This window comes from Triturus cristatus, chromosome 10 (assembly GCF_964204655.1).
Source record: "Triturus cristatus chromosome 10, aTriCri1.1, whole genome shotgun sequence".
NCBI lineage: Eukaryota > Metazoa > Chordata > Amphibia > Caudata > Salamandridae > Triturus > Triturus cristatus.
In genome coordinates, this window is record NC_140593.1 from 97,616,811 (window position 1) to 97,643,528 (window position 26,718).

General features: G+C 41.8%; 1 protein-coding gene across 4 annotated transcripts in view; it reads right to left on the reverse strand.

The window, feature by feature from the left end:
• TOP2B (DNA topoisomerase II beta) overlaps positions 1–26,718 on the reverse strand; it is a 497,734-nt gene that overhangs the window by 283,780 nt on the left and 187,236 nt on the right. For all 4 annotated transcript variants that reach the window (XM_085630531.1, XM_085630530.1, XM_085630533.1 and 1 more), the window contains exons 5-15: positions 22,919–23,064; positions 18,564–18,661; positions 17,223–17,435; positions 16,961–17,134; positions 7,553–7,654; positions 7,335–7,472; positions 6,600–6,738; positions 5,117–5,274; positions 4,869–4,994; positions 3,254–3,364; positions 3,067–3,172 (exon numbers count right to left, since the gene is read on the reverse strand). In XM_085630531.1, the coding sequence (XP_085486657.1) occupies positions 3,067–3,172; positions 3,254–3,364; positions 4,869–4,994; positions 5,117–5,274; positions 6,600–6,738; positions 7,335–7,472; positions 7,553–7,654; positions 16,961–17,134; positions 17,223–17,435; positions 18,564–18,661; positions 22,919–23,064 (1,511 nt within the window). The remainder of the gene's footprint in view (positions 1–3,066; positions 3,173–3,253; positions 3,365–4,868; positions 4,995–5,116; positions 5,275–6,599; positions 6,739–7,334; positions 7,473–7,552; positions 7,655–16,960; positions 17,135–17,222; positions 17,436–18,563; positions 18,662–22,918; positions 23,065–26,718) is intronic.

Sequence of the window (26,718 nt, forward strand, 5' to 3'; positions counted from 1 at the left end):
CGGAGGCAGCAGGGGCGTTCAGCCACAGAACACCCATTACAGGTCCAACGCATGTCCAAGAGAGCTAAATCTATGGCCCATGTTCAGGTAGATACACAATTAAATAAATGAGTCGTGTTTAGTTTGTATTATTTACCACTGCATCTCGTTTAAATATGTCTTCAGCCTGACCCAACACTGGGCACTCCTGACTTAAAAAATTAGGGGAGACTGCAACCGGTTGTATTTTTTTCTTTTTTTTTTAAATTATTTACCATCCGCGAAAATCTTAAGTGTTTTACCAGCACCACACAAGCGTTCCTTGCACATAAATAACTCTAGTCACCCTAGCAGCTCTGTGGAAAACCTTTAGATATAATTTGCAACAACTGCTGTTGTCCTTTCAAAAATAAAAAAAGGTTAAGGGTGGTGCACAATGCTCGCTGTATTTTGGCAGTGTAGACCTTGTTTTCAGACAGTGCTTTTCTGGTATCAAGCATCCTTAATAATGTGCCTGCTGCGCCACTTGTTTTAGTGGAAGCAACCCAAGACTACATTTCCCAGAATGCATCAAAGCTCACGATTGGATACAGCAGTATGGCTGATGACTCACATCAGGTATTCATTGTGAGGCTGGCGGAACTGATTTCTTTCGAAGCTCTGACCTTCAAAACGGAACTGCAAATTCATGGAATTGTGAAATTGACGTTAACAAAACCCTTTGTAGTTGCCAATAATTTAACCCAGGTGGCCACAGGCGGCCAAATGTAGGCCTGTGTTCCCGCTGCGTCGTCACCACCGTGGGCCTCTGCCCGCGATGTTATTTATAGAGCGGCGCTGAGCATGCACAGGCCGGCTCATGAATATTAATTAATGAGACAGATTTGGACTGTGGGCGTATTGAGTCCACTCAGGGGCCTGAGTAGCCTCACGTAATAATGCTTCCAGAATCCCCGGATGTGTACAACTGCCTTTTAAAGGCCACGATTTGTTTACAAAGTGAATAATAACAAGCATTTACAATGCAATGGTCTCGGCAATATTATACTATTGGTATTGCTCATTTTTTTTATCATTTTTGTATCCCTAAATAAATGGCATTGTCATTTCTATTGGCATTAGCTTTTTTTTTTGCATATGTGATACCTATTGCATTAGCAGAGAGAGAGTGAGGTAGTGAGAGTGAGAGAGAGTGAGGTATTGAAATAGAGAGTGAGGTAGTGAGACAGAGTGAGGTAGATAGAGAGTGAGATAGAGAGTGAGGTAGATAGAGAGTGAGGTAGTGAGATAGAGAGTGAGGTAGTGAAAGAGTGAGGTAGTGAGGGAGAGGGATGTTGTGAGGTAGTGATATATAAGCATAGAGTGATGTTGTGATGTAGTGAGAGAGAGAGGTAATGAAAGAGTGAAAGTGAGTTAGTGAGATAGAAAGAGTGAGGTAGTGAGATAGATAGTGATTGAGGTAATGAGTGAGAGAGAGTGAAGTTGTGAGGTTGTGAGCTAGAGAGTGAGATAGTGATGTTTTGAGAGAGAGAAGTTGTGAGATAGTGAGGTAGTGAGATAGAGTGGAGTAGTGAGGTAGAGAGAGTTATGTAGTGAGAGAGAGTGAGGTAGTGAAACAGTGATGTAGTGAGGGAGAGGGATGTTGTGAGGTAGTGAGATGTAAGCAGAGTGGTGTTGTGATTTAGTGAGATAGAGAGGTAGTGAAAGAGACAGTGAAAGTGAGTTAGTGAGATAGAAAGAGAGAGATAGAGAGTGAGTGATGTAGGAGGCTCCATCCCTCTGACCCGTCCAACAGAGAACTGACTGCACAGAGGCCCCTTTCCCTACCCTGGCTCCACAAATACCCTACCCTGGCTCCACAGAGGCCCCTTTCCTGGTTAACAGATGCCCCTTTCCATACCCTGCCTCCACAGATGCCCCTTAGCTCCACAAATCCCCCCTTTCCCTACCCTGGCTCTACAGATGCCCCTTTCCCTACCCTGGCCCCCCAGAGCCCCCGTTCCTGGATCCACTGATGCCCCTTTCCATACCCTGACTCCACAGATGCCCCTTAGCTCCACAAATGCCCCTTTCCCTACCCTAGCTCCACAAATGCCCCTTTTCCTACCCCCATAAATGCCCCTTTCCCTACCCTGGCTCCACAGATGCCCCTTTCCCTACCCTGTCTTCACAGATACCACTTTTTCCCTGTCCTGGCTCCACAGATGCTTCTTCGTTCCTGCATGGACCGCTTTGCCTGTCCCTCCCTCTCTATCTATCTCACTCTCTATCTCACTACCTCACTCTCTATCTACCTCAGTCTCTCTCACTACCTCACTATTTCAATACCTCACTCTCTCTCTCTCACTACCTCACTCTCTCTCTGCTAATGCAATAGGTATCACATATGCAAAAAAAAAGCTAATGACAATGCCATTTATTTAGGGATACAAAAATGATAAAAAAAATAATGAGCAATACCAATAGCTCTACCTATAATATTGCCGAGACCATTGCATTGTAAATGCTTGTTTTTAGGTGATAGGGAGATGATCACATAAAAAGGTAACCCCATTTAAAGTAAAGGGGGTTTAGAGGTTTCCCCATTTATGCAGGTGGAAAATATAAATATTACTCATACATATACAGTAGTTTTGAGTGCTAACAGTACAAACATTGTAATACGGCACACTGTATTATACACATTGTAATGCACCATGGTGTAATTGTCCATGTGGTAATTACCATTATTTGGTCCAGAATGTATGTCAGGTTGTTAGGTATGGTTGAAGTAACTGACTGGAAGCCGTGGGGAAAATATCTTGACTGTAATTTATTAGTTTAAACTAGAAGACTGGAGGAAGGAGGTGGTAAAGTAGCTTTTGTGTTTTTAAACTAATTAGGCACTTTGTATAATCTGATCAGGACTAGTGCAGGCATTGCAAAGCAGAACCAAAGGGTCCAAGAGACCAATGGTTGTCTACGAATTGATGACTGAGACAAACACAATGACATCAAGTTATCGGGGGAGACAGACCAACTGCATTACGCAAAACGTCTCCCACACAAATCACTATTGGCTATATAACGAGGCTTTTACAAACAAACCTTTGTAGTACTTTATCTTCCACAGTTTTGTGCTCTCCAGTTGTTTTTTCCACTCATCAAACTCAGGAATACTATAGAAGGCCAGTTCCTGCTTACTTTTGGATACCTTAAAGACAAAGCCACACCTGGTTAACCATTGAAATGTGTTAAATATGTATATAAAACATCTAAACCTGAAATCCCATACCTTTACAATAGGAGTAATGAACTCCTCCAGAAAACTGTGCTTCAGCAGCGATGGCCAATTGTGATGGAAAAAGTTAATCAACAAGCCTTTGATGTGAGAGCCATCTTGATCCTAAGTACACAAAAAATAATGATTTTGTGATGAAAACAGTATTTAATGGAGACGTACAACTGCTGGCAAAATTCTAGGCTACAAGGAAAACGTTTGCAGTAATTTCACTTTATTTAATTTTGAATAAGTAATTTCTTTTAACAGATAACCTCCGATTCTAATAAATCCTTCCATTCACTAAGTGGGTGTTTGTACCAAAAAGCCCTACTAGCAAGTCACAAGAGTGGGTAAAAAAAAGAAAAAAGACAATGCTTTGACAAGTATTAAGTGATTTTATGCACATGTCCAAAATAAGTCAAATCATATGTGCAAAGCATTTTAGGACTCCTCCCTTACGGACGCTTCAAGACTCCACTTTAATAACGGAACCATTTTTGTGCATTTGTTTACGTCGGTCTCTGTGGCTTTCTGGTTTATTGAGGAGAAGAAAAACATTTTTAAATATTTCTGGTATTTCTGGGTTCCTTTCAATATAGGGAAGAACTCTAAAGCACACTAATCTGGGAAAATAACCGCTTTAGGTGTCTTTCTCTTTAGGATTCTATTTGTTTTATCAATGCCTATGAAAACATTTTTTTTAACAGTTTCTCAACAGCTTAAATCATGCCCAATTGAGGCATCAGAAGACTGTACAACAGACTAGCATAAAGTGAAACACGAGTCAGAGATTAATTTTGTAAAAGGTATCAGTAAGCAGGACAAAGTGCCCTTAGGTAGAGGGATAGCAAAGGTAGGTGAAAAGCTGGGTAAACTGCTACGAATTGGACAACTTATTAGGGTATGTAGGTCCGTTATAAGGTGTCTTCTTGTTGAAAGGCAGAGGAGTCGGTAGTAAAGTGCATTGGAATACGAAGGAGATTCAGTCTGACAACTTAGTAAATAATAGACCAATGGCTTTTTCTTCTGTGGATCTTTGCAGACTGCAATTATTATTATTATTTTTTTTTTACAGACTTGCTTGGATACTCCAGGCAACCAGTACTGGTTTCCTTGGAAGACAGAAATTCGAGATCAGCTGAGTGGAAATATTAGCTGAAGGGCTATAATTGTCAATTTTCAGCATATGCTTTTTTCTTTCGCGAGGTTAGAACTGGAAGGTAAGAACTGGGACGCATGGACTACATTTCTGGAAAGCCAGGGGGGGGTGGGTAAGCTTGTGTTAAGGGATGTGATGATTACAGTACTAACAAATATCTTGTATAGAAGGATAGGAAGAAAAAACCTTGATGTTTTAATTTTATTAAGCGTCTGGACCTGTAGCCTTTGACTGCCTTCACCGAGGTCTTGTGATTTTAGGTTTTGCAGAGACAATACCCGATAGGTCATGCAGCCAAGCCAGAGACTCAAAGTACTCTTTAACAAGTATCATCAAGAAGACAACTGAATCATAAAATTCATAACATGGGACAGATGATAGGTGAATATGAGGTTCTCAATCCAGAATATCAGTGAATACTGGGGAAAAAAAACCACACTTATCCATCTATAAGCACTTCAAACCAACCTGATCAGTCATGATCATAATTTTTCCATAGCGTAGCGTTTTCAAAGATTCATTATCATCATATGTTTTTTTGTACTGAAGGCCGACTATTTTGATGATGTTGTTTATTTCTGCATTTTCCATTATCTGTGTAAGAAGAAAAAAAAGCTCTCCTTAAGTAAAAACACAACTGGCCACAAAGATAGCATTACTGATCCTTCTGATGAGTACTAGCTATGAAATCTTATTCAGGATTACTTTTATCTTACCTGTTTGTGGGAAGCTTCTCGCACATTGAGCATTTTACCCCGAAGTGGGAAAACACCATAGCGATCACGTCCTATCACCCCTAAACCAGAGACAGCCAGAGATTTGGCCGAGTCCCCTTCGGTCAAAATGAGTGTGCAGTCCAGTGAATGTTTACCACCTGGTTGAAAACAAAAATTAATTACATTAAAGGCAACAAACCGGAAGACCAGTCACAAATTCACACCTTTAGATTCTTCTACAAAGGCCACAGTAAAATATATTTTTAAAAATCCTGCAACGGTTTTTCCTTTTTTATTCAGTTTTTCAGATCGTTTCTCAGATTCTGGCAACATAGCAGTTGGCCAACAGCCTTCCAGAAACCCTGCTTTAGAGAGTCTGCAGCACAGAATTAAACAGAACAAAAATAGGAAACCACTTACAGGACATTGTAATCCATTACTTAGACAAGTAAAGATTTTGAAGGAGTGAAACTGGACTACAAAAGATGATCACCTCTCAAGATGAAACGGAAAGTATGCCTGTGACAAGGCAGTCCTCTGCAATTATGTTTTTTACTTTTATGTTTGCACATGTAGCTTGGGCACCGGACAGCAGCATATTCTGGAGATAGCAATATATTGTGCCAAGATAATACAGTTGATAATTTGGTCCCCAATATACTTCTAATAAGGCAAGAATATATAGGCAAGTATAGGTTTAATCTACTTACCTCCACATACATGCAACTCAATGACATTCCAATCTTCAAGGTAAGTAGATGTGGAGGTAAATAGTAAATCAATACTTGCCTATCTACACTTTTTCTCCATACTTTGGTCCTCAAACCTTTGACATTATTATTATGCAAGCATAATTTTGATCAGGCATTCTGCTCAGTAGAGGACAATACAGTTCCAGCGGAAAGAGGTTGCAGTGATAGCCTTTACACAGCCAACAGTACACAAAACGAAATATTCACATTTTGGTTGACAAAATCCATACAAACCAACACATCTGACCTTACAGTCCAATTACAGCAACAATGAGAGATTCTCAAAAAAGTAAATATAACTACTGGAACTGTGCCCAAAACAAACTTGGAAACAGATAAAGAAACAGCAGATTTAAACTATATAAGATTTTTAAAACTTTACCTATAAAAATAAAGGTAACTTCAAAGTGCTTTGAAGATGCCAAGGGCTACAAAGGCACGGTAAGGGCAGGCATAGACCAGCAGTCTCCTTACAGAGTTACAGCAGTTTTAGGAATGAAAAGGCACTCCAACTTACTGCTTTTTAGGAATTTCTTCTGGTCCGATTCATGCCACTGTGAAGTAGATTTTTTAAAGGATTTTGTAAGGCAAAACTCACATGTTGGCAAGAACTAAAATAACTTTAGTGAATATAGTATTGCTGATAAAATGTCACCCACGCATAGTGAAAAATGATTTTAAAAAACTACTTTTTGAAAATATGGTAGAGGGGTCAAAAATGCAATGATTACCAGCATCATTAGCGTCGTCCAATTTAGGAATGCCTTTGATTTTGCTATGCTTCACGGAGGAGCACTTCTTATTTAGCTGTGTCTGTGCCTTGAATTTCACCCAGTTCAGAATACTTTCCACAATGCCACAGTTAGAAGCCTGAAAGAGTTAAGGATGGATTAGTAAGAGTTTACAGATCACATGGACATCTTTAAAACACTACTAAAAAAGATGAAACAAGACATAACTATGACACAGAGAGCCATGGAAAGCAGGCAACTATCTGAAACTGGTGAGTATTACAAATGTAATCAACAACAAAACTGCATAGAGGAGGACACAGGCAAACGCAATAAACAAGCCCAGACAGTCCATTTTTAGTCCTGTTCATTTTGAAAGAAGTGAATTTTAAATCAGCAAATAGAACTTAAGGACTAAGCTATTAACTGACGAAATTGCATTTTCAAAATATGGTATGACTTAAGGACAAGCTCAACTTTAGCTAGTTTTCTGAAACATACAATGTGCAGCGTTTTAATATAAAGAAGCCCACAAAAGATAGAAAATAATCCCAGCACCATTGTAAAGACGTAGACTTTGTCTTTATTTTTGTCCCGCAACTGCTCCATTTCTAGCAAACAATTGATTTTCCATATAGAGAAGTAAAAAGACAGCCTTGGGGTATAATATATAAAACACTAACTCTATTACAAAAGTGTATATGTAAAGTAAGGTGTCATGCAATTTATACTAACCCCTTTGAAAAACTTTTCAGTCAGCGGACATTTCGAACCAAAGCTTTTTGGCTGCAGGGTCATATTCTCCTTTGTCTGAGAGTCAAATGTTGGGTTTTCAATTAAACAGTTAACAAAGACCCACACATGATTTTTCACCTGCGGAAACAAAATAAGGCAATCAAGGCTTTGTAGGAGTACGTTTTCTTCTTTGGCAGACAGAAGGTGAGCATGCTTACCTGGAATGGTTTTACAGAAACACCAGCTTTGTTCTTCTTCTTCACAGTTTCTATGAGTTTGGTAACAATTTGATCCACCACATAGTCCACATGCCTACCACCCTACAAACAAGAGTCAGTAGACTTAGCACAACAATAATGGGAAATTGAGAAACATATAAAAAATAGCAGTCACTGAAATGTGTTTCCTTTAAAGCTTTAGTGGCCAGAAAATAAATTCAGCAGTTTAAGAGCAATGCATAACAGTAGGGCAGGCCATTACAGGGGTGCTTGAAGGGAAATGTTGAAGCAGGGGTTTTCTTTCACCAGAATTCTCTTTTAATCATATCTTGGAAATGACAGGTTATGAACAAGCCCATAACTATCAATTAAAAATACTTTACGTTTTGATAGAACATTGTATGTGGAACTGTGATTCAATAATGGACATCCTTGTACCAAGTCTTGCTCAAAGGTTCAGACTGAAGAGGTCAGAGGAACCAACTATAAGTGTGTGCACTCTTACACACTTATAGAGGACATCTTATCTCAATATCACGCACCCCAAAACAACTGCAAGCCGGATGTTGCCTGCCTAACCAAATACATCCTTTCCTCGATCCTTCTTGGAACTCCAAACTTATTCTCAACCAGTTTCTAGGCCCTAATAATTGTTTCCTTGAAGCCTCCCTTTAATGGACAGCTCCAGTGTTATGCACTGCTTGTAAACTACTGAATGTACTTTACATATATGAATATACAAAAATGTCCAATTAACTTATCCAAAGAGTGGTGAATGGCCTTTTGGTACCATAAATCGAGCTTAACTATGACAAAGGTCCAATAACCCAAGGATTTTTCTGAACAAACCACATCAACTATGGGAGTACAGAGGTCAATGTACAGATTGGGAACCCTCCACCCACAATTTTATTTTGCACAAAAAAGACCCAATCAAGGAGCTAACAAAGTGTTATGATGAACAAATGTGAGTAGTGAACATCTGTTACTCTTTTTTCTTAGTTGCTAGTCAACTCTGCAAAAGGTAAATAAATATCAGAGGCTCCTAAAAATCATTACAAAGTTTGCAAAGATTGTGGAGAAGGCACCTCACAAGAGCTGCGTAGGGGTACTATGGGATAGCCATTCACCGTGACCCACGCTTCTCACCTTCAGTTCCTGTGTATACGGGCAGAACTAGGGGGAGGGTTGGGGGTTTTGGTTTGCAGGGGACCAAACAGCTTAGTGATCACCCACTAATCCTTAACTAAAGTAAACTACTGCAACTAAAGGAATAGGAATAGTAAGAACAGGTCAAAATATTAAATTGCCAGTAGTTCTCTTACTTTATCAGGACACAAAGTACAAAGGTGTCGCCCCAAAGTAGATGCACATTGACCCAACACTGATTAGACATACCAGGGCCCCAACACTGGATACTTTTAACAGCATGGGCCACAGTGTCATGTAGTAGGACAAAAACGTCCAAGTTCACTTCATGAGGAACAAACAATCCTAGATGAAAAAGATTAACATGGGCTCTTCACACCTTTAAGAGAAACCTTCGTAAACTGGGTCGGGCCTGAGTGTGAGCTTCACGTGTCATCCCTAGTTGGCAAAGACTCTAAAGCAGAGGTCTTCAAACTTTTTGATGCCGAGAACCTTATGTCAAAATCTTTTAGGTGTAAGAACCCCCTAATGACAAACATTTCTAGAACCTGGTACTCCTCATAATTCACAACTATTGACAACCATAAACGCCCCCAATTCCCACAGCAAATAATTGACGGTGGGGAAATAATATTATAAAGTGTTGAGCAAACCAAAGGTCAGAGAGCATGGAGGCATGGTCAAAAATCTAGCTAAAAACAAAGGGTCTAGTTTATGAGAAATTGGCATACGACAGCACAGCAAGTCTGCTTGCAGCGCTGCCCTACGCAAATGTGAAAGTGCAGGAATGCACAGTATTTAGGAAATACAATGCATTCCTGTCCTTTCCTACTGCACTGTCGCACAAATTGCTGTCTAGGACCAACATAGGCAGGGTTGTTATGGCCCAGGAAGGGCCACCTTCCTTCACTAAAACATTCCCGAGGGGTGTTACCTCTTTGAGCTGCAGAATGCAGCACACATGGAAAGAGGAAAAAACAAGGAGATATTAAAAGATTTCACCTCATTACGCCTCCGCTGGGGAGGGGTAAGATTTGAGTCCTGCCTCAGGTTTACGTGATTTTGTAGATCTGGGGCAGCATCAAACCCCATGGGTGATGTGTGGGGACCCCCATGCAATGCCCATGGAACACCTCCTTGAAGCAGAGTAAGGCGAAGCAGTGACTAGCGCTGCTTTGCTGTATTCAATATCTATGAGGCCATGTAAAGCCATGCGGGGTGAATTTGCGTCGTAGGTATGGTTGAGATGCTTGCGCCACCGGAACGTCAAAAAGAGTGATGCTCTGACAGCGCAAGTCTCTCATAAATAAGCCCCAAAATATTGTGTACGATTTTTAGGTTTTTCCCCATCCGGCAGCTACATATAAAGTAATGAGCAGCTTAATTGAAGACAAATGTTTCTCAGTGGTAAATGCACTGTAGTACATTATGAAACCTCTATTAGTTAATGCACTGCAGAGGTCTGTGTGTAGCCAGAGAGCCACAGAATTCAATCTAGGTTGGTGCAGTGGGGGACAGTGACAAGCGTATTTTGTAGTGCTACAAGGTCACAGCCTGTGACAGAAAGCAATGTGAATATGCAAGTCAATATTTTATACTTGCATTACACACAATACACGAGAGACTGATACAAAATGTGCACATAGGTTTACGATACTTGGTGCTTTCAAAATGTATATTTTAGTAATACCAGACCGTATGTAATGCATTTTTGTTTTTTATATAAGTGTCATTTCAACACCTCCTATGGGGTACGAAGGGCTGCGTAAATACAATTGCAATCAAAAGTACGCACTTCACAGCCCAGTTAACTCTTTGCACTACCACGAAAAAAAAAATCTGTCATCACAATGCTTAGAGTGATTCCACCAATTAAAGCCAGAACCGTCTCCAAAGCACCCTTTCACTTGGAGATTAACTAATTGGGCACATTTGCATTTAATTAAGGCAAGCAGGCACCCTGGCAGGAAGGCTTTTCACAGGGCAGGAGACTCAATGAATGAAACTTCAGCCGAAGCATTTTAACGATCAGAATTAGCGGGCCCAGTACGGTTGTCTTCTTCCAAAACAGAAGCAAATGTTTTGGATTCCAGGCACAAGTGAGCTGGGAAATGTGCCCTCCTTGTCAGAACTCCCGGCTCCGCTGCGAGTCGCCCCCCACTGATTGAAGACCTCTGCTCTAAAGTTTCTGAACTAAGCCAATATTAACCATTCAAAGGGCCATCTTTATCGAGGAAATGACCGTGCTAAACACATTCACTGAGCATAGCTCTACTTCCCCAAAACATCATGCTAAACAAAAAGGTGACAAGCTATTCTGAAGCAACCATCATCTTCACCCACTCATCTGGAAACTAGAAATTGGCATTTCTGGAATGCTACTTAAATCAAATCATTTAGCCAACACCCATTGAAGTATTATCAATACCTGTTCCAGGACGGATTGCACTCGTGACATCAAAACCATCCTGTTGTACAATGCATGTAGCTTGCAGATCAAAATGCCAGAATGAAGGCTCAGACTGGCGGACACAAGAGGCATCTTTCTAGACACACTGGTGCCTGTAGGAAGCGGTCTCTGTATATGATACAACACTAAGTGGTTATACCGTGCACAGAGTCCAGATATTCCTCCAGAAGTGTACAAGCTCAAAGTAAACCCAAAGTGCTCTATTTGTGGTAATGTGGGCGAGCAGCCTTAGGCCTAACACAGAGAAGTGTAAAACATTTGTTATGTACAAAGGGATCGTTAATGACACTACACAAAAAGGGGGTCCACACCAAGTTTAGAAAAATAAGATTCTCAAGGTTTATTTTAAGACCAAGATGACTGCAAAAATGTAAGTACGTTTCTCAGGAAAAATACTTTAAAGAATATTGACACATAGCAATTTTCACGCTTTGCAATGTTACCCTATGAAAGAAAAGGCGGCGGTGATTTTTCAGGTAACTACACAACTTACAGTTCCAGTCTTCGGGGTTTCAGGTAAAGACCAGGCAAGCTTTATATTGGCACCAAAACTGTACCACCAGTGGCACAGGAGCGGCCGGGTGCAGAGATCAGATTCGGGGTCAATGCCCAATGTTAACCAATGGAGACTTGGGGTTCTCCTAGAGTTAAGGTAAGTACAGGTGGGGTCACAAAGTAGCACCAAACTTACACCCTCTGCAGCACATGTGTGGTTGGGTGCAGAGTGCCAACACAGCGTTGGGCACCAAATGCAATTCAATGAGGGAGATAGAGGTTGAACAAAGGCTGCAGGCTCAGGCTAGGAGGCCGGAAGAAGAAAACCCACAGCTGCCCCGGCAAGTTGAGATGCTATGGGACGCAGGGACACCGTTGGTCAGGAACCCCAAGGCCCAGGGTTTCGGGTGATGGGTTGTCCTTAGGCATCGCACAACAGCTTACAGGGGAGGTAGCGGTCAGGGGAAGTCTTCGAGTTGAGGCTGCAGGCATCAAGGTCGTGTCTGGCAGGGGTTAGCCTATGGTGGACTTGTGCTCAGAAGCACTGGGGAACCTTCACAGTACCAGTGAGCCACATCGACTCGGTCCATGGGCGTCAGGTGCAGAGGTGGATCGGGAAGGGAGCTTGTGGTTCCTCAGAGTTATTTTCTTTGTAGATGGTTTCTTCTGGACAGGTCTGCTATCCATGGGAGATTTAGTCTTTATCGAAGGCAGGGCTTTGTAGGTTATTGGGCCTGTAGGACAGGTCGTCTTTTGTAGCATAGTCAAAAGGCGGCTGGCACAGAGTTAGTCACTGGTCCTTCTCTCGTACTAGTGCAGCTCTTTGGTGTCCGGGCTCCTTAGGTCGTTGTAGATATGATTTCAGGATCTAGAGAAGCCATTTAAATAATCGACTTAGGGGTGTTACAGGGGAGTAAAAGGTAGGGACCAATGGGTTCCTTACCTGGGGTTTCTACAACCACTATTATGCGACCCTCATGTGGGAGGGGTGTAGGAAAGAGGATTTTTGTTGCAGCAACCTCCCCCCCCCCCCCCCCCCCACACACACACACACATTTTGCCTGGCTACTGATGCACTTTTTGTTGGTGTGACCTGGGTAACTGCCTTTCAGGTTTCCAGGGCCTGTGTTCTTTCCCCAAAATAAACCCAATTGGCATCTCTGGCCACGTCAGCCCCTGGAAAATGGTACCACAGGTACCCAGGGCACTGTGACCAGAGAAGGCCTGTAAGGGCTGCAGCACTTGTTGTGCCACCCTTCGAGGTCCTGTACCCTGACACTCCCACCCTGCCTTTGCAGGCTGCGTGTCTTGGTGCAGAACAAAGTGAAAAGTCGACATGGCACACATCCCTGTGTGCCATGCATGCCCACAAACCACTGCCCTGGCATACATCAGTCACCCCTCTAGCTGGGTGCCCTAAGCCAGTGGTGAGGCTACATGTGCATGAGCCCTGTACCCCTACAGTGTGCAAGTCCATTCCTGGGCACTGTAAGTACAGTGCTGACATTCAGTGTTTAAGGTGCTGGGAGTTTGTCACTAGTGGTATATAGTGCACCCTGCTTTAGGGCTGTGAGGCCTGCTAGATGGGTGACATTGCATTCCTGCCAACCAGGACCTCAGAGACAAAGCTCTTTCCCAAAACTGTGCAACTGTTCCAACAAAAAGCAAAACATTTAGAACCCTCTTTCAGTCCCTAGTAAATGGTAACCTGGTACCTAGGGCCTGAGGTACGAAAGAGGGTCCCTAAAGGCTGCAGCATAAACTGTGTCACCCCAAAGGAACCCTCACCAAGCACATGCACGACTGCCATTACAGGCTTCCTGTCTTGGGGCAGACAAAAGTGAAAACACAACATGTCACACATTCCTGTGTGCCATGCCCACAGACGCTGCATGGAGTATAATTAAATCTCCCCTACTGCAGGTCTTCCCGTCCTAAGGCAGGGTGCATATCTGCAAAAGCAAATAAAGCCCTATGCTGGTCAGCCCTCTTGTTTCAAGTGAATAGGGAAGCCATTTTGAGTACATGTGCTGGACACTGGTGTAGGAAGCTGGCTCTGTATATACTATACCAATGTACGGTATAGTGTGCACAGAGACCAGTGGATCCCCAAAGGCTTATAGAGGTTAAAGTAGATAATACCTTACTCTCCATTTATGGTAGTGTGGGTGAGCAATAAGGGTTTATCAGGGGGTAGTGTTAAATATTTATTGTACACACTCGGGCAAGAAATGATTTCACACACTCAAAGACTGAACTCTGACTTATTGGTTTTGTATACCAATATTTCTTTGTTGCTTTTTATTTTTAGAAGCAGGCCAGACTGGGTGCAGGTAAATAAAAGAATACTTTTTCTCAGGGAATACAGGTGAATGCAGTTAAATGCAATTACAGGTAGGTCAAATGTTCAGGAACAGTTGAAATTCTTTAGTTACTTTACAATTACTTCTCAAGTTACTCTTCAGATTATTTTTTCTACTCAGTGGGATATGCCTAGATATCACACGGGGACATTTCCGAGAGAAAAGGTGACAAACTTTTTTTTTTATTTTTTTATTTTTTTTAAATCAAAACACAGATTCTTAGGTTTCCATACAAAACACCCTCAAAAGGGGGTTATCGTTTTGAAGGTACGTAAACTGTCTTGAGGGTTGAGTTTCTAGGGTTGGAAAAAGGGCTCCCCCAGGGTCAAGGATGCACTCACAAAGCACCCTCAGCGTCACTAGGGCAGCCGGGTGGAGAGTGCTGAGGCACAAAGTTATCCAATGGGGGATAGGGGGCCTTCGGATGGTGGCTGCTCATGGCCACGCCACTTGGAGGTCAGAGCAAAGCTCCTAGGGTTTAGCTAAGGGCAAAGGGGAATCAGAGTTCGCACACAAGGTGCACCCACAGTAGCACAGGAGATCCGGTTTTTATCAAAGGCAGTCAGTCCTCCCAGGAGTTCTGGAGGTCACTGGCTGCAGGACAAGACTATTTCTGGTGCAGGATCTGTGGAAGCTGCAGACTGAGCGGTAGGGCTGGGGAAAAGTCAGTTCTTCTCTGCAGTCTCCTATGCTGGGCGTCTTCTTTCATCTTTCGTATGTTGCGGGAATCTGCCTTCTTGGTTCAGGGCTGCCCCCTAAATACGGTATTTAGGGGGCGTTTTAGGGGTTTCTAGGTCAGCAGCCAATGGGCTACTGACCTTCGGGTGACTACACCCTTGTGTGCTCACACTATGTGGGGGAGTGGGTACAATCCCTAATCCTGATTGAGAGTGCCTGCCATCTGCAAGAAGGTGGGCAATGAAAAGTGGGCTTCACCTCGCCTCCTCCTCCTGAGGGGTGGGGTTGGCAGAGGTGGGCACACCTTCTGGGCTGTTTTAATTTTTCTCGCCTGTCTTTTTGCCTAAAAGGGGGTGAGACGGGAAAGGGGCCTGCTGCTGATAGCAGGAGAGCATGGGGATCATAAAGTGATTGGTTGATTTAGTAGTGTAGTCCTTTATTAATCATTGAGCGTATTTGCAAATGGCTTGCACTCCTCTGAGTTAAGCTTAAGGCTGCTCAACACTACCCTCTAGCACAGCACGTCAGGATTGCAGAGCAAGCCCTGTCCACTCATAAGGGAACCCCTGCACTTTTTACATGGTCTATCAGATTTTTGATACATCACATAAAGAGCCAGCTTCCTACACTAAAGATAAGGCATTGCCAAACTTCCACCTGGAGCTGCAGAGGAAAGCCATGTTTTTCACAATCAAAAAACACACAGGGCTTTTGTGGCGAGGGGCATTAAAGACTCCAAGCTAGATCTTGTTAACTCTGATAACAGTACCATAAATATCTAATGCTAAAAAAAAATGTCATGAAAACGCCAGCAACTACAATAATATTCAATTTACCAAGAAAACATCATGTATCACAGGCACTATATCATTTACATTTCAAGTATTAAACTCAAAACCTTAGTTCTGAGACAAAAGCTGTGCACTGTAATTTCTTTCCCAACATTTTGTGGCATATGTTTCCAACAGAACCCTAGGGTAATCAACTAAGAGGCTATTCTCACTTTCAAATAACACATATGATATCACCTATCCAAACACAGCATGCTTCTGCTTCAGGAGATATTTGAGGGGCCTGAAAGATTACAGGAATAGTCTAAGATCATGCTTTAGCAGAACAGGTCTTTCATTTTTTACAGCACTTGATTGCCATTTGACTGGCCTTTCGCAGTGCATAATCGTTATTACTAACAAAGTTGTTAAGAGTGGTATTTTCACTAAATGTTAAGAGGCCTGAAGTATTAAGTCGGAGGTTAACGATAAAAAAACATTTTGCCTTGTGTTAAAAGCCTCCTTCACCAAAGGGTACAACATGATGGACTGCAAGTTTCAACTCACCATCAGGAGACTTACTACAAATGCTATACACTATACAATGTGAGCCAGCAAAAATCAAGGAGCAAAACCAGATTTGTGGCTTAGTTAAGAAGCAGATGCAAACATTACATTAAAATGAAGCTTTTAAACATTATTATAAAGGAGATAACAGGATTTTTTTAAGCTGCTACATTTACTCAAATTTACCTATCAATTTACCTAAACCACATTTTGGGTTCCATGCAAAAAGAAAACTTCAAATAGCATTTTAACAAATGTATTTAGATGAAAGATTAACACGTGCTGGGCAGTTTGCAGTACCTGGTGTTAAATACCTGAATGCAATGCAACAATACTTAGTTATTTCAGTTTTGTTAAAAATGTTATTTCTATGGCATAAAAACCCAAAGGTATCTAAGCATAGCAATTATTAGTGTTTGTGTGAAAGCTGTTGAAATAAGTGCTCGGAAAGCAGTTGTAAACTGCAGTGTAGCTAGCTGAAACTGCCCACCACTGTGAAGGGAACCGGACTATCGGGCTTTATCCATCCAGCCCTTTAAAGCTCACAAGCAAATAGTACTAGTTTTAGCCCCACCCACCTTAAGACCACAATTCTGTGGATTGTTTGCTCAGTTAAACTGAGAAGTACTTAGTCAGTTCAAAGGCTTCATGGAAGTGGCACTGGAAGTACAAAACCAGGCAACATGAAAGGACATTTGCAAGTTTTTATCTACTTTTCATGTCAGTCTGCTCAGCAACTGACCTGAAAACCTTAGCAACAGCAAAACAATCTTATCAAAACACCAGTTTTCTGCAGTTTTTCTTAAGAAATACAGACCACGAACCAACTTTTTTTCGCTTGTATTTATATGCTTTGATCAGTAAACTTGCAGTCTTAGTTATTAAGCGTTAGTATCTGAAATCTTAATACACTGACCTTTGTAGTGGCAATACTGTTAACAAAACTGATTTGCTGGAATCCTTTCTCACTTAGAGTGAGACAAACATCCCACCGTTCATTCACAACCTCGTGAATAACTTTCAGTGCAACTCCTGTTTCATCCAATTTGTCCTTTACGTAAAGATCTACGTAGCTTCGGAACCCATTTACCTTAAAAGCAAAGAAAGACAAAGCATAAAGCAAGTTTTCCTTCTAAGCGAGATGTAGACAAGTGCTGTTTGGTGAAATAGAGACTTACAGGGAGTTTTCTTCCATTTAATATGACTTTCACCCCTTTGCATGATCCTGCAATGTCGTAGGCTCGCCTCGTCAAAAGGGCCACTGTGTCCGCATCAAGTTTTTCCATTTTAAATTTGGATAAATCTGGTTGGAATGTTATGCAAGTATAGTCATCTCCATCAAAAAATTTAATTTTGGGATCTGTCGTCTTCATCATGTTGTTCATCCAGACCTATCAAATAAAGAAGATTGGAGCAACATATTGCCATAGACCGACACAGACAACTTTGTTTCATGTTTTTGTCTTATACATTAGGATCCTTTTGGTTCTAATTACTATACAGTGTGCTGGCAGTAGAACCCTGGAAGAAATATTACATAAGGCAAGAGAAGGGAAGGTAGCAGAACTACAGGCTCAAGTTCAAAACTCGAAGACAGATAGTAGTCTTTAGGCATCATTAATGACTATCCAGATTTTAAGGAAGATTGTGGCAGACCACCAGGTACCAAGAACCACAGTGCTGGTGCCCAACTGATTTATACAGAAAAGGTAGGGCAATGGTGGCAATGCGAGTCCATGTCAACGTGTTACATCACAAAGCAGTGACAGTAACTTCAATCTTGTGTGAGGGTCTCACTTTGTTAGCACCATAAATTCTGTATCCTGCATCAGTATCAACATACTCGTATCCACCTCCACCAACCTTCCAGCATGGCACACACAGAACACACTGGCTTCAAACATTTTTTGTGCTTTTAGGCAATGTAGCTATGAGAAACACGTTCTCATCACCAACCTTTAACCTACCATGCTTTACTTAATCATGTACGTGCATGAGGAAGCGAGAGTTTGAGGGAAAGGAGAAAATTCCCCGATATATATAGAATTTGAACATACCTATTCAGTTCTGGAAACTGTGCTCCTAATGTTAAAACAGCAATCAATAAACAGAATAAACAATTCTCTTTTAGAAATGTTGCATTCTGCCAGCACAGTAATCAGGACATGTGCAGAGTTCGGCAGAATCACTTCATCCCTTCAGTTGAGATGTGCATCAACCGGGCAGAAACATTCCATGGAGAAGTAGGCTGCTATGCAGCCACCTTGATAAAGAATGAGAAAAGAAATGTGGAGCTTTTTACTGCCTGCCAAAGTCAACTGCGCTTTATAAATGCCCGTAGGTGATGCCGAGGGCAGGCAGAGTATGGCACGGTGAGTGCTATAAGGCGACCAGATTACCTTTTTGTACTATGTATATTTTTTCATCTAGGAGCACGTCAGTAATAAAGAACAGACTTCACGAAACGTCATCATTAACAAATAAATGGAATAACATAGCCCACGAAACACAAAATGTACCTGTTTGAAGCTGTGTTTGTATTCCTTGCAGGCAGTTTCAACTGTAAACTTCGTACTGAATATATTGCAAAGTTTTGCACCATAACCATTTCGACCACCTAAAGAAGAAAATAATCTTGGCTCAAGTTGTATGACTGAACCTATATGTCCCAGGCTGGAAGAAATGTATACATCAATATATAGAAAATCTCTACTGTGAAAAGCATATCAAATGGTTTCAACAACATAGTTCACCACTCACTTCACATGTTGGGTGGGTGCTTGGAAAACTTACATTTAATCCACAAATGTTTTTTTCTGTTTTTTTTGTCTGGCTCCTAAATTTGCAGTAAACCAAGCCAAATCATTCAGTCTCAATAAAGATGAAGAATAGAATAGCACTGCTCAAGCCTGCACTCATCCTCAGACTGCTAGTCCCGCTCTTAAACGGGTGCAGACAACGAGAGATTCCGTTAGAGATGCTAGGGTTGGTTACTTTTCCTTTCCTGCATGCATTGAAGAAGTAATTCAACATTCAATTTAAGTCAGAAAAAATAACTTATGGGAACATTGTGTACCTAATATACCTCGAGGAAACAGATCAATAAATGACATGGCTTGAAATGCAGAGGTTCATCTCTGCATGGGACTCATGAGAGGACATGATGCCTCTGAAGCCAGACGTATAGATCCTCAACTTCTGCAACTCCAGTGTAAAAGATGGGGAGTCGCAAATATCCCTGAATATTTCTACAAAAACAGTCTCATCCACGGAGTCCTGAGTACTTGACAACCAAAATGATCAGGACTATTCCAGGCTGCCATCTGTTCACTCATCACAGAAAGGCCATGTACCCTCTGGTACACAATACAAAACCAGATTCAGAAAGCAAAGATTCCAACCACTACGAGTACCACATTTTGCAACGTTCTTCCAGAAACTGCAAGACGCCTAAAGTGTTCCTGAAAACTCTTCTTTACATGGAAATGTACTAAATCAGAAGCAGAAAATATGCCACTCAGGGCAGCCCTAGTATTGGTAAAGAGAAAGCTCTGCGTTGTGTCCTACACTGAGGTTATCTTCGTAAACTGTAATCTGTATACATTCTATAGAAATCTGCCATTATTGTGGGAAGGCCATGGGATATTCACCGTATACCTTGGATTTTAGTTCAGCCAAACAATTTTGTTTTACTAAGTCTCCCAGATGAGAAACAGTATATACTGCATAATGCCCACTTACTAAAACCACTCACAAGTGTGTATATTTAATATATCAAAAGCCAACTACTGTGAATAAAAATGTTTTTAATACAAATACACATTATGAGAGATTTTCAATTTTCTTTATAGTGATTAATTTTGAAGAGGCAACGGTGCTCCCATTTGTCAGTTGAGATGATCTGGGCACTCAGAATGAGAATAATTTTGTTCTTGAGTAAAATAGCAAACCTAGCTTCTAGTATCCTGTCTTCAGTCATTACAATTTATTCTCCATCACATTTATTCAACTGGGGTGTCACTGGGCTGGCTTGTCAACGCAATTTAAAATATTAGTTTTTCGAAGCTTATTGAAAGAAATTTGTAGAAAAGATTCAAGTGCATACTTTTGAAGTGCTAGTATATTTATCATAACTTAAATATGTTTAAAAAGGAATTCTGTAGGACAATGTATCACCACAGGAATGAATACACAATATTGCCATTCAGTGATATTTATAACTTAGTATATTTGACAATTCGCCAAACTTAAACAGAAAAGCCTTTTGCGGCATTCAATCGAAGGCCCAAACAGAACAAAGGATTACTGAGTATGCCATGAGGATCCTATAAACATAAGCTTCTGCTTCAGAAGATTTGTTACAGAAATGATATTTTAAAAGAATGCACGTAACTGCAGTTAACGGACACCCGATCGAACACTTATGCACACATCCCACAAATCCGGAGTCAGAGGTAAGAAAATGAAAATAAAATGTTGCGACGGCTTGGAACTCTGAAATTAGAGCAGCGTATGACAGTGTCATTGTGCAGTTATTAATATAGATGATAAAGGGTTCCACTGAATATCCTCGGCAATACGCCCAGTCCACAGGGGCTGGATCAACACTTCATGCTCCAAACTCATGTTGAATACACCGCCACGAGGAAGAAATTAGCTCGGTGGGACTTTATTATGAAACAAATGAGTCACAAAATAATTGTATTTAGGTCTTTACCATAGCTGTTTACGTTATTAGATACTGTTCATTCTCCTGTGATTCATTTGTAATATTTGTGTTTTATTCAGTTTAGTTAGGAATATTCCTGCAGATATTCACCCCAGCTGGGTGATGCACTGAATGAATTGCAACCAGGGCTATGGAAGAAGCAGTGTGGAAGGCCTCAGGGCCACTTGTGTCCAGCCCATACCAAGATAAATTCAGACTTTGAAACAGAGCTGATATGCCTTTAACACAGTTCTCTCCTGAAATCGAGACACTCATTGACTACATCAAACATGGCTAAACCACTTGATCTCTGGTGGGAGTAGATCACTGAGAAAGATGTCCCTTGTGGGATCATTGTGGATAAGGATGTGCAAACGCATAAGGGAATTGAAAATGAGCATTTCTTAGAAGCAAAGCCCTCTGGAGACGATAATGTGCACTAAGTCAGTAGCACAACTGTAAAGCAATCCTAGTGGAAAGGACACCTGAATTCTTTGTGCATTACTGACACTACCAAATTAGTGTTGGGATAACTTACTCAACTTTAAGAGCCTTTGCATAAAATACTGGCTTGATCAACCACAACCTATTGATTTGTTAAAAATCTAAAATCTATTTGCAAAAGATTCAGAAAACAGAGGTGCCCCAACCAGTGTCCATCAACTTCCTTTTGAATTACATAACAAAAGGAGACCGGACCGACTTCTGGATTTACATCACCACTTTTTGGGCTTGGCAAGGTAAAGTTTGGTTTCGCAATCCCGGATGGTCATGTGGTACATAGGTGAGCATCTGTTACAAGGCTTGGAGTAAGGTTTAGTGCTAGGGCAGACGTCATGCAGATCTATAAAAGACTTATGCTTTCAGAACACAGAATATTGTTTGAAAACTGCTGTCTTCCAAGTCCACCTAAGCATTGCCAAGAAAAGGGCTTTTTATTTACGGAAATCATGGTTGAAAACCTCCTGATTGCGTGAAAGTGTGCAGAAAAAAGAATCAACGTCAGTGTGCAGGGGTGGCGCCTACATCAGGCTCTGTGTCTTCATGTGCGAAGGCCAAAAGTAGCACATAGTGACACGCAGGAACTACTGCAGAACATTTCCGGATCCAGTCTGGCACCTGTAGAGATTCACATGGTGAGGAATCTGCGATTAAAAGTACTCATCAGAAATATTCTGGTGTTCACAAGCCAGACCACAACAAAACATGTATCATCAAAGTCTATTTTACTCTACATCTAAGAGTAGATGCTTTGAGAAAAACGTTGGACATGGCAGGATAAAGTAAAAGCAGTGACCAAGGAAACTATAAAATCCTTATTAAAGAAATCCGCACTGGATGGTGAAAAAGATTTTAGCAACTGAATATTTGAAAAACGGTGGGCAAAAACATGTTTCAGTGGCAGTCAGACAACACAACAAATCTGCCTACACTATGGCCATGAAAGAAGGCAAACATACAGGCGCACTAGAGTGGAATACCTATTCATTATGGTAAAGTCCCAAACAAATATCAGGGAGCGAAAATCATGGGCAACTCACATCTTCAGAAGAGATCTGTTCTCTGCTGGCCACAGTGCCTCATTTAAAATGTTTTTATGCTCCCTTGTGACTTGTAAAATGGCAGCAATGTAAACTGCCCAAAAGTAGTAGCTATAAGGCTTCCAAAAAAGGCAGCGGTCCTAATGGGCACATTGTTTTAGCTACCATGATCTCCACCGGCATCTGGCCCAGATTAGGACTCTCACATTGGACAGGCGACTCGTCAGGAAGCAGAGTACAGAATCTACAAAGTTTTCCCAAGCCAACGTCTCTTCCAAGGGCATCTCAGACTATCTCACGCCACTACTATAGTTATTAATATAGATTTTTTAAATCTAACGTATGGCTAGGGATCTCCGCTTCAAAAAAGTCTTCTAAAACGTCTCGGGTCAATGAAACCGGTCCCATCAACCGGAGTCATACTAAAACTGTTATAGCACCAAGACATTTCAAGACTGCAGAGGCAAGGCTGGTCAAAACCTTTTCAACATTACAATAAATGTATAGGTCAATATGGTTTTAATTACAGTTCCAACTGGTACTTTATTATATTAAAAAAAAAAAGAGTACTAAATAATGATTTATAAATAACTAAATGAAGAGCAGATAATCACAGAAGTCTTACCTGTCACCTTCTTCTCCTCGTCGTCATAGTTACTAGACGTTAACAGCTGCCCAAAGATTAAAGCTGGAACATACACCTTTTCCACCTTGTGTTCCACAACTGGAATGCCTTTTCCATTGTTCCATATGCTGATGATATTTGCTTCGCTGAAAACAAATTGACATTTTACAGCAAACTCAAAGAATGGGGCAGAGACTGTCCAACACCAAGCACTGCAGAGTATTACTTCTTCAAATTACAGCGGACATAGGATCTCAAAATGAAATATAGCTTTGACTCGATTACAGAGTCACACGTTCTTAATATTTTTACCACTTAGTGACTTTTTGGATAGATGCATTTTATTTCAAAAAGCTTTTTATTTCGGCCATCGATAATTAACACATTTATCGCACCAAAGCTCAAGCAAGAAATTAACAGGGTTATCCACAATGCTGTTGGGGTGCGCAGTCTTTAGCCTTATGTTATACACCTTAGTGTGTTGTTAAAAGTGGATCGCTACTTTGCACTTAGAGGAAACAATAACGGCATCAATTGTACCATGCATTTGGGCATTTCTAAAGAATGTCCTCTGGATTTTCACTTTGCCAGGTACGGATAGACACACAAGCCCTCTCTTCAGATTAGAAATTGTAGGTTTGCATGCCTCCGATGTTGAGCAAAAGCTCAAACTTATCAGCTTGTAGTTTTATATGCTGAGCACACTCATGCCATCTAGAGAGAAGTGGAGACGTTAGAAGTTGGTTTTAGTTTCAAGGCCACTGGTGATACTTTTCTCAAGATCACCAATGCACCACGACACAGACTCCAGCTTAGATAGTATTTTTCCCCTAAGAGCATAGAATAGTAGGTATAGAAATGTGAAGCAGTAATTGCTATATGTTCTAGTAGAGAAAACATGTGCTGGCAGAGACAACTGCCATTACAACATATTACATGTCTCAGTGTAGGCTCGCATCCAAGGAGGTGGGTAGGTGCAAGCAAGGCTATATCATGTGAAGTAACATTTTCAATTTCACTATGCGCTGATGCAGATCACCTGCTGTACTTAAGAATGTAAAGCAGTACCAATCTACCTAAATCGTTGGCGTGCAAACACCAGCAGAAGACGTTTGGAGCAAAGTTCTAATACGGTTTGTCCGATTTGGATGTCCACACAGTAGTATTTAGTGAATGTGTGAATAGCATACACTGTTGCACCTTTACAGGCGTTTGTGAGTGAGATATTGCAGAGGAAAGCTATAGTGGGCCTTTTTATGAGATGAATATGCTCTAGCCACAGAGTGCAGAGGGTTTGGCTTGGTCAGAACAGATGTGAAAGCATTTGACAATCCATTTGGCAAGGCTGGCTTGGGAAACTGGATTGCCATTAAGAGATTGACCAAAAGTGACAAAGAGCTACTTGGTGTTCCTAAAGGATTTGGTATGATCAAGACTATGGTTTAGTGGAAAAAGAGTGGGTAGGCCAATAAGTTGATAGATGAAGAAAGGAGATCTTTATGCACATGGATAAATTGCTTCTTAACTGCGAGGGCTGAGAGGAAATCCACTATCCAGGAAAGGAACTGTAGAAGGCAAGTGTACTGTGGCTCGAATACAAAACCAATAAGCCTTGTAAATGCAATTGTTGAGGTCCCATGAAGGGATTGGTGGCGCCGGAGGTGGGTCAACCCGAAAGAGATCTTTCAAAAGGGCTCTAACAGAAAATATCTACTTTGCAGGAGTGGCTTCAGACGAATGGAGCATCCTTATGGAAGAATAGGATAGTCCAACCTTTGGTAAGTGTAGCCATTAAAAGATGTCCCGCACTGTGGCCTGAAATGGGTGCTTGTGCAGATTGTTACAATAATGAATACATATTTTCCATTTAGCTGCATAATGCTTAATCGTCATCATCTTTGGAGCTTCTTTTAGAATTTGCATGCACTTCTTGGGAACTGTATGTAGTTGGATTCTAAGGCGTTAAGTGCCAAATCACGAGACTGAATGCTCTAAGGTTTAGGTGGCATACAAGACCTTGACGCAGCATGAAGTCGTTACGATGCAGTCAAAGATTTTTGTACGATTGTATTGACATCTCCAGAAGAAGCGAGTGCCACAGCTGCTATACCCAGGTTGGAGCTATGAGGATTAGCCTTCATTGGTGCAAGCCACATCTTCCAAACTACAATCTATAATGAGCAGTAGTGGGGAAAATGTGTAAGCACTGACTTGTTGATCTATAGTGCATTGCCAAATGTGTGGGCGGCTAAAAGGTCAACCCTACCGCTGGTGAGGGTACTGAAGGACCACCTGGGTGTTGGATTTGTCTTTTGTGGTAGTGTGGTTGAGCAGCCTAAGGCTTATCAGAGTGGAGTGCTAGGCATTTGTTGCATAAAAAGATTCAATACATGGTACACACTGAAGGAGGAGATCCACACAAATTTAGAAAAAAATAGCACATAATTGTATATATATATTTCAACACCAATTACTTAGCAATTGGGTATGCTTTCCTATGGAGAGCAGAACATTTACTGCATACAGGTATTTCCAATAGGATTTCCAGGGTCCCCTTTAGGTCATTTTAGAGGGCTGAGGTCCACCAACAGTTCAGTTTTATCAGTCCTGGTGCAGAGGTGCTGGATGGTTTGGTAGCCTTGCGCACAACACCGTAGAAAAAGAAGGGGGCCAGTGAGAAATAGGCTGCAAAGGGGGACTTGGGGACAAATCTCTGAGCTCTCAAAGGGGGCTCGGATCGTGAGGGTCCTGGGAGCACGGGGGAGCCGTCAGTTTACTAGGCCCTGGGCGGCTCGGGTGCAGAGTGTTTGTAGTCAGCTGGCTCTCTGTCATCAAGGTGCTCAAAGTTGTTGGTCAGGACCAACAAAGGGGACAAAATCAGGACAGCTGAGCCACTCTTGGTAATGGCTTCTGCGGAGTGTATTGTTGGAGACCAGACCGGACTTTAAACAAGCATTCGTCGTGACAAGGGGTCCAGTATTCCAGGTATCAGTGCAGGGAGGCTCGTAGAGGTCCTGGCGTTGCTAAACTTGGTAAGGAGACTATCTGATCTTTTTGAGTATGCTAACCTCCTCCTGGGTGGCTGGCTACTGTGTCGGTGGACCCTGTGGTCAACTGCTTCTTGGAACCGGATGCAGTGGTCGGTGCCTGCAGGATGCAGGGGAGTGGTTCCTCCACTCCAAGGGAGATGCTGGATGGTTTTTGAGGTACTGGCAACACTCCAAAGCTTTTAGAGGAACCACAGTTAAAGGAAGAGTCTGGTCTTTCCAACTGTTGAGTCTGGTGAAAGCAGGCAGGGTTTGGTGCAAAAAGTTCACAGACGTCTTCAGTTCTCGCATTGATCTTCAGTGTCCTCTTCTTTTTGTAGTCAGGTGAATCTGAAGATCTGTCAGGGGGCCACCTAAATACTCAATTTATGGGTGTTAAGGGAGTGCAGGGTAGTAGCCACTGGGCTACCTACCCTTAGTGTCGTTACGCCCCCTATATTACTAATTCCTGTGGGAAGTGGGCATAACCCTGTCCTAGTGTTCCTAATTCTGCCATCACCAAGATGGCGCAATTTCCCTAGAGTGGGGCACATCAGGCAGCTCGCCTTAGGGGTGTGTCTGACCTGGATGTGCTCCACACCACTTCACATAATTAATTTCCTGCCTGTCCTGGTGACAAAGGGGTCTCAGGTCAGGTGGTGGCATCTCTCAGGTCTGGGGAATGCCAGGGTCGCATATCAAAGGCAGCAGAGACTTTGAAGCCTCTGGCCTTGGTATGCTGATTTACTAGCGTTCCTGCTGGAGGAGGTGTAA